Consider the following 9108-nt stretch of genomic DNA (forward strand, 5'->3'; position numbering starts at 1 on the left):
CTTTCCCATTTTTCACAGTGGCTGAAAACACAACAGAGAATCCCCTAGTACTCAGCAATATGGAAAGGGGGGGGGGTTTCCAGGCTACTTGTCAGTTTCAAAAAAAAGTCTGGTCAGTTTCAGCAGTGGGTTTCCCTCCTTTGCCTGCATTCCTTATGTGTTCCCTTTCATTCAAGGAACTAATGCTAAAATGCATGCACAAAACCTGAACCATGAGGATTTAAATAGAAGGCGCTTGCTGGACGCTACCACACAGCTGCGCTGGGGCAATTGTGTAAATTAAAAAAAAAACCTTTGAACGCCATCCCCCACACATCCCAAGTGATGCTCCCACCCCAATTCAGAAAAGTCTGTTTTTTAAAATTGCAGCTCTATAATAAATACACTGGAGGAAAAAGAATGGTGCATAAGGCAGTCACAGAATCCAAAGTCAAGTTTAAAGGCTTACTGCTCTGAAAATCTGCAGTAAGATGTGCATACATAATGGGCCATAATATAGGGGAACATGCTGAGTATACAGAATGCATGGTAGAACCCACTGACACAGGCATTGCAAGCTTTGATCATTGACAGTGTGTGCATACATGCATGTATGCCTGTGCAAAGTCAGCTGCAACTCCACGACACTTTGCACAGGACTGCAATGTATATGGGGGAGGATTCCTCTGTCAGAAGCTCTGGAGAGCTTTTTTATTTTTTAAAATTTGTTGCTGTATTTATTTAAAACCATTTCATCCCTCTTCTTCAAGAGTCTGATGCAGTTTCCGACACAAGTAAAACCCCATTAACAAATTCCCTTGTACTCAAATCATGTCAACAATCCACATTTCTCCAAGATATGCTGGTATGGTTCCAGAGTGTCATGCTATATTAAGACAAATGTTAATAAAGAGGAAAGCTTGTTTGAGGAGCATCCAACACACCGGTATGTTTGCAGCAAACAGACAGGAAAGAGGGCAATATGTTGGCATAGCAGGTTCTTAGCTCATCAGCTGTCCCAACATCTTGCCTCCCCACCAACTCGCACTAAAAGGAATCCTCATCAAGACTTTGACAGGCTGAACATACCAGGAAATGACGTTATGACACCGGGCACGCTGGGGGCGGGGCCATGACCATCCAAGGGAAACCCATAGAGTTTTCCTTGGGATGCCCATGGCCCCGCCCCCAGCATGCCCGGCGTGGTCGCGTCACTTCCAGGAGGCGTGCACGTCGCATGCTTTGGGGGTGGGGTTCCCCCCGGGGCCCGATCCGCCAACGGGGGGTTTCCCCACCCCCCGGGGGGACTTGAGAAGCCTATAGGGTTCTGGGTAGGGGTGATGCATGCAAACCTTTAATCATGTACTCCTCCCCTCCCAATTGGCAATTGGAATCCCAGCAGGCATAGATGCCAACAATATTTTTGTGGTATGAGCTTTCGAGAGTTGACGCTCCCTTTGTTGGTCTCCAAAGTGCTACTGGACTCGAATTGAGCTCTTCTACTGCAGACTAACATGGCTACCCTCTGAAGCAGGCATAGAATGTATCTTTCCCATAGCAGCCCTTAAATGACTTTATTAGAAGCCTATATGACTAGATTAACAAAGCAGAGGATTTAGGACACATATTTTCTGATGATTAGAAACGATGAGAGGGAGATCAGGTCTACAAAATAAATACCTAATGTCAACGGAATAACAGTAAAGAGCATAGAAAAGAGAAGAATGTAATATGCTCTAGTGTGCATAGGAGATTTCCAAGGGTCAATAGGAATGTCCTTGGGTGTGAATTATTATCTTAAGCTTTCAAACTGCCAAGTTCCTGAAGCATAAAGAGTTGCAAATTCTTTTCTGTGGCAAAGGGAATGTGACTGACAAATACCTGGCCACAGAGTTACCTAAGCTCTGATAGAGCTACTTAGGCTTGCAATTGTGTGTGACCTGAAAAAAGAGGAGTTACTGAGTTTTACCAGATTGGGAATGGCTTCCAATGTTTAAGGTGGAAGCCCAGATTTGTTGTGAATTGATATTATCTAGCAAGCTTCCATGCTAAAGCAGCCTGTGAATATGGGTAAGGTCGAAGTAGAGGGAAATATGGTTTACTCGTGATTTATTGGCGGGTAGTTGAAAATATTAAGATATTAGGGTGCCAGACTAGCATCTGGGAGACCCAGTTTCGAATCCCTGCTGCGCCATGGAAAGCTGCTAGGCAACCTTGGGTCAATTAAACACTCTCAGCCTAGCCCACCTCTCAGGGTGGTTATTGTGAGGACAGAATGGAGGAGAAGAAAATTATGTAAGCCCCTTTGGGTCCCCATTGGAGAGAAATGTAAAATATTTTTTGTGGTTCAGTCGCACATTCAAGTCGGACTCTTCGCAACCCCATGGACCACATCATACCAGGCCCTCCTGTCTTCCGCTGTCCTTTGGAGCTTACTTGAAGTAAACAAATAACATCCTCTGTATTTGTGTGATCAAATAGCTGCCAAATTGATGAGTGTATTTTTGGGCTCTACCTATAGGAATGAGAAGCTATCTGTGATTGCTGGTCCCTCCCACCCCCCTCCATCATGGTACTCAGGGTTGGTTCCCATCAAAAATTTGAGAAGTCATGGCAAATGAAGGAGGTCCATCAGGCAGTGGAGAAGGTCCTTCATGCAGTGGCAAAGCAAAAAAGAAGAGGAAAGGGGAAAAAACCATTGCAGTTTTTAAAGATGAATGGTTGAGGGAAAGCCAATTCAAAAGCTGGCTTAGTAAGAGAGACTTTGAAACAGCAAAATGCATTTGACTGCCACTGCAAGATATCTGTGCATTATGAGGGGAAAGGTACCCTAATCCAATGTGAAAGGTATGACACACAAAGAGGTGCAGAAACAGTATAGACAGACACCGCTAGTGACCACCTTCTAGATTCCTCACAAGTGAATCAGGTTATTGCAGCTCAAGTGGTAGAAGTGTACCACAGTATTATGCACCATCATAGTTATGCAAGTCAAGACTGCACAAATAAACCGCTGCCAAGAATGTTGCCTCATTCTGGAATAGCAAAAAAGATGTCTTATGGATGGACAAAAGCCACCAGCATTGTGGAGAACATTTTAGCACCAAAATCCATAGACTTGTTGCTGGAGGACTTGGATGCCACACACTTTTTCTCAATAGGATGTGATGCCTCCAACAAGGGAAACAGGAAATTCTTTCCTGTGACTGTTCATTACTTTTCTGTAATGTGGGGAATTAAAGAATGATTGCTTGACTTCTATAATGACAACAAAGAGACCAGTGAAGCAGTCCTGTGTGTACTACAGGACAATGGTCTCCTTTGGACAAGGGTACCATCTTACGCTGCTGACAATGCTGCAGTGAATTTTGGGAAACACAAGTCAGTGTTCCAAGAACTTAAGCAGCTTAACGAGCAACTGATAGATGTGGGCTGCAAATGCCATGTACACAATTGCCTTAAAACGGGGAAGAGAACACTGAGCTTTAATGTAGAATTCTTTGTCACACAAATATACAGCAAGATCTGATGCTCAGCCAAAAGTACAGACTTCCTGAGGTCCTTCTTTGAGTTTGTAGATATAGCGTATAGAGATCTGATTCGGCATGGTCCAACACAGTGGTTGTTACTTATGTCTGTTGTTAAATGGGTTCTTCAGTGTGGGCTTGCACTAAGGGCATACTCTTTTTGTAGCAGGAACTCCTTTGCATATTAGGCGACACACCCCTAATGTAGCCAATCCTCCAAGAGCTTACAGTAGCCCCTGTAAGAAAAGCTCTGTAAGCTCTTGGAGGATTGGCTACATTAGGGGTGTGTCGCCTAATATGCAAAGGAGTTCCTGCTACAAAAAGAGCCCTGCTTTCTGTCATGTGGGGAAGAAGAATGTGAAAAAATTGTGTGGGAAGGATTCAGTCCAGAAGAGGAGTAATCTCTTCCTCTGTGTTATACGTACTTCCTACACAATCTGATGGCATTGTTCAATCCCATTGTGAAAAAACCGGAAAGTGCTAATGTTAACTGCACAGAACTCCACAAAATCCTGGATAACCTTCATGAAAAAATTAAGGAGAGGAGAAAGAAACATGGAAGATGGAAGATCTGCTACGGCCATTTGGGTCAACATCTCTGTATCTCAAAGGGCAAAATTCTAAACAGAAGCAGACCAGACACTCTCAAGGTACATTGACTACCTTGAGAAATGGTATAATTTTGACATATTTTCAAAGACACGGCACTACTCTTGCTTGACAGTCCTGTGATGTGGGCTTCATTAGAGAGGCCCCGGCCACACGGCAGGGGAAAATGCGCTCGAAGGCGCGGCTTTTCAAAGCCGCGCCAACGTTGATACGGCTCCCCCGGGTGGCCCAAATGTCAAAAAGAGATTTTCTCACAGGAAGAGAAGATAGACCAGAGATGGGTAAAGATGTTCACACACATTCCAGACAGTGGTGACAGCCATCTGTTGAAGTTGGTCTCTTTTGCACTGTCTGTCCCTGTATCCAATGCCTACTCTTAGAGAATCTTCAGCTTAATGACGCAGCTTGGAAGCAAGGAAAGAAACTGGCTGAGTGACAGCCTTGTCAAAGAAGAACTCCAGGTGAAACTGAATTTCAGGATGCACTGTGAAGAATTCTGTGTTGTAGGTCAGCCAGGACTCAGTGATAGTGGGGACTCCTCAGGAGAAGAGGTCTCGTCAGGAGTAGAGGAGCACCATGGAGCCAGCCTTGAGTTAACATGAGAAGCTGACCAGCAGGAAAACGAACTGCAGGCTTGTCAGGATTCACAAGCAACAGCTGGTGCACAGCCACCAACACCCTCCAGTCCTGATGCAGTAGGTGAAACTCAGTTGGCCATTCCCAGTGAAAAGTACTGAGACCGATGAGTGATTTCAGCTCTCATACTTTATTTAGTGGTTTGGAAGAAGACGAAAAACCCTGGCTCGCAGGCCGGCTTATATTTGCAAGATACCCCCACCCATGACACACACACCCCACCGTGATAGAGTATTTACAGTGGCAGAGAGTTCCATAGCCCCCGGCTAGGACCCCAGCCCTTCGATTGGTGCTGGCTAGGATCCGCTTGGACCATTGTCTCTCGGAGCAAAGCTCGGACGCTTCGCATGACCATGTGGCGTGCTAGCCTCGCACGCGGTTGGATATTAATACATTACACCCAGCGCATCAGTAATGCCCACACCCTTAGAGTGCCACAGACAGAGGCTGAGAACAGAGCTACAGACAAGATGGCAAAGTGCATGTATCCTGGCCCGATGCCAGCTGCTTGCTGATAACAAAGATGAATAGTTGCAAGATTGCTTTTGAGTAGCTGGCTGCAAGCATGACCCTTACACATGAGGCTATAAAAACCAGCCAAGAGAGGTTGTTAGGTATGGATGTCTGACTTCTGGACCCTTGACTTTGGACTGAATGACTCTGCCTTGCCTGACCTCTGGACCCCTGACTTTGGACAGAAAGATACTGCTTTACCTGACTTCTGGCACCTGATATTCAGAGCCTGCAAGCCAGTACAACCAGTTTATAAAATCAAGACTGGAATAGCTGAAAGCAGCAAGAAGTCAAGATAAATACCACTTTCCTTCCCAAAAGCAGAAAGCAGTATAACCATGACAGTTTATCTTGTTTTGTTCACTTGTTTGTCATGTGCTGTTTGCTTGTTTTTTGTTCTACTTGTTAAATGTTTAAATTAAAGTATTTTATCTTAAAGTTTTTTTGTTATTTTTGCAGTGGAAGGAGGCCTAAAAGCCTACAAGTAACATAAAGTGGGGAAAAGGTGGGGGGGTGGGAAGTGATATAAGGCAGGGTATTTAAATTTGAATTTTGAAAGAAGGAAGTGCCTTCAGAGGAAGAGGCGATTTTGGGGGATGTGCCCTGAAAGTATCATCGCAGGAAGGGGTGGTGTTTTGGTGCAGTCCACTGGAAGTGACATCATCAGAAGAGAATGGAACTTTGGAAGTGACATCACTTGTCCTTTGACCTGGAAGTGACATCATAGGATATGACATCACAAAGCTAAGCACTACCCACAAAATCTCCAGGTATTTCCTGAGTTGGACCTGGCAACCCTACATTGGATGTATACAGATCAGATAACTGTATTGCTTCAGCACAGCCATAGCAATCAACAAAACACAAAAAGAAGGAAAATACAATATTAATACCAAATTACAATGTCAATACAAACTATCACATAAATTGATCAGTGAAACAATAATACAAATTAACTTAACCCTGTCAATAAGGCTAGATCCATAGAATCCATACAATCATATATGATGCAATAAATCGTACCAAAAGGATCTTATTAAATAAATATATTTCTAAATATAATTTACTTCAATAATCTTAACTGTATCTTAGTAACTGATGCTACAAACTTTGCCATTTGCATTGTGATCCATCTGTGCTTAATCTGCCAGTAATACAACTAATTTATTTTGCTCTGACCTCCCAGGCAAATATTTATCCCGGAAAATTTTTCTAAGGTACTTCTTCCGAACAGTTACAAATCTTGGACATCAAAATGTAGCATGAGCCAGATCTTCAATGGATTTGTGGTCACAGGAGCATACTCAATCATCAAATGGGATCATGGGTTACTTAGTACTATGAGTTCAGCCACTATATATCTTCTCCTATAGCTCGCCCGATTTACCTAGATGGTCTAATGGTCACAGAATATAGAAACACATTTACTAGGGCTCGGATGGATAAGGCTCCTGGAATGTGGAGGTGTTCATATGAACACCTGAGACAGTGGAATTACTGTAGGGTTATCTTTATATTTTCTCTAACTATGGTGATGAGAAGGGAAAACTTTCTGGAATATTATTGGCAAATGTGATATTCCAGCTTTCCATCTCTTTCTGTACTCTGACAAAGGAACTCTGATATGGAGTACACTGAAATCCTTTCTCCCGTTTCTGATACATCTGTCAGAATATGAATGATCACCTTGCCCAAATAGTTCTGCCACGGTGGATTCACCACCTTAGCCCTTTGCCTGAATCTACTGCAGAAAGATTGCATGCATGATTTGAAAGACCTGCCTTCAGTTAATTTTTTCTAATCTCTTGTGTAACAACAGACAGGTTAATACACCTGTCCAGCCTTACAGAAGGGCTTGGTACTATTCTTGACCTGGAAATATTGAGATATTCCATTATATATAACAACTGTGCAGATCACATTGGGTCCAATTACTTTCTTCTGCTAAGGATCCAATTACTTTCTTCCTTCAGTGAGTCTTGCATCAACAGAGAAAGCTTCCTATGGAGAAAATCTGCTTCCTCTAGAACAAGACTCTTCACCTAGCAGAAGAAATCTGTATGAATCCAACCATTAAACAAAAGTTATAGATGTGTGTGGAGAATGGGACCTATTACTTTTTATATAAACAGATTATTGCAGGTGAATGCATTTTAGTAAGTATAAGTGGCATTTATGATTCCCACTTAATATTTTGCAAGAATATATATTGTCTGCTCTGCCCCATATACTGAAGACATCCTTGTAGCAATTCCAAGATATATGGTACCAAAGACATTGTCATACATCTAATCTGCTGCTTTTTGTATTTCAATAGGATGGTTATATTGATTTTATGGAGTATGTGGCAGCTCTAAGCCTAGTCTTGAAGGGGAAAGTGGAACAGAAGCTAAAGTGGTACTTCAAACTCTATGATGTGGATGGAAATGGCTGTATTGACAGGGATGAGCTACTAAACATAATCAAAGTAAGTTATTCTCCTTTCCTCAATAAATTATAATTACTGATAACATTCAGTAGATATATAGCTGTTTTGATCATTTTTTGTACATGATATATAAGTACATATGATTCTCTCATGCTGTGTGTGCCACATATGGCCAATATGGGATCACCTAAATTGTAATGAGATCTACAAAAACATATGTAAAACTTGTGTGAAAACCCTTGAAACTGGAAACTCTGAACAAATCCTTTCAGTATATTGAGACAATGACTTTCTTGACCCAGCTGGTCATTTCTGTGTACCAGCACACTATGGTCATGCATTGGACAAAATATAAGAACTGCTCATGATATGTACCCATTGTACATGAGCAGATAGTAACACAGCGATGAAATGCACCTAGTGCTGTTATATGATTTTATATCTACAGTGGGTTGAATTTAGTGATTGTCCTCTGCTAAGTCCTTCCATTGGACAAAGAAGTTCTACTGAGAGCCAGTGTGGTGTAATGGTTAAGAGTGGCAGGACTCTAATCTGGAGAATTGGGTTTGATTCCCCAGTCCTCCACATGAAGCCAGCTAGGTGACCTTGGGTCAGTCACAGCTTTCTCAGAGCTCTCTCAGCCCCACCTACCTCACATGGTATATGTTGTGGGGAGAGGAAGGGAAAGTGATTGTAAGCCACTCTGAGACTCCTAGTGAAGGGTGGGGTATAGAACCAACTCCTCTTCTTCTTCCTTGAATGTGAGATTCTTCACTTAACAACATTTTGCACAGTATATTATTATAGTACACTGGTATACATTGACATTTGGTAGCATATCAATGGGTATAACTATAATCAGGCAAGAGTTCATAATGTCAGTCCTACTCAATACACATAGAGATCTTCTCCATTCCTATCTGAAATCTGCTGCAACAAGAAAGACACTGTGCAGAACTTTAGTGGAAAGAGGTCTGTAGGATTGCCCTGCAAGATTGTACAGTGATCTGCTCTCTTCTGCCATCTCCAACTCCACCAATAAATAATGGTCACTGACACTGAATGGAATTTATAACATTTAAGTCAGTTGAATCCATGATGAAAAAGATCAAGAAGAAAAAATTATCAGTTATTATGATGGCACCTTATGTACTCCACATAATGTATTCTGACACGACTTGTAAATCACAAAGGCAGAAATCTATATATCTAATAGTGAAGTGGCCCCCTCTGTGCGGATAGCTAAATCCGCACTTCGGGGGCACTTAGGGGGGAGGGAGAGGTTTGTGCACACGTGGGGCAGTCCCCACGTTTGCACAAAAATCCTAAATGTTGAAAAAAGAATCGGGGGGGATGTTTAAATGTTTAAATCCCCCCGAAACTCACAGAGCGTCCCCTGCGCATGCACAGGGAACG

The 9108-nt window shown here is 42.6% G+C and overlaps 1 protein-coding gene across 1 annotated transcript in view; it reads left to right on the top strand.

Moving 5' to 3' along the window:
* Nucleotides 1-9108, top strand: part of GUCA1A (guanylate cyclase activator 1A) — a 20544-nt gene that overhangs the window by 9568 nt on the left and 1868 nt on the right. The window contains exon 2 of the mRNA XM_015410642.1: nt 7582-7731. Within this exon, the coding sequence (XP_015266128.1) occupies nt 7582-7731 (150 nt within the window). The remainder of the gene's footprint in view (nt 1-7581; nt 7732-9108) is intronic.

The sequence above is a fragment of the Gekko japonicus genome, unplaced genomic scaffold (assembly GCF_001447785.1).
Source record: "Gekko japonicus isolate JY-2015 unplaced genomic scaffold, Gekko_japonicus_V1.1 scaffold4355, whole genome shotgun sequence".
Taxonomy (NCBI): Eukaryota; Metazoa; Chordata; class Lepidosauria; order Squamata; family Gekkonidae; genus Gekko; species Gekko japonicus.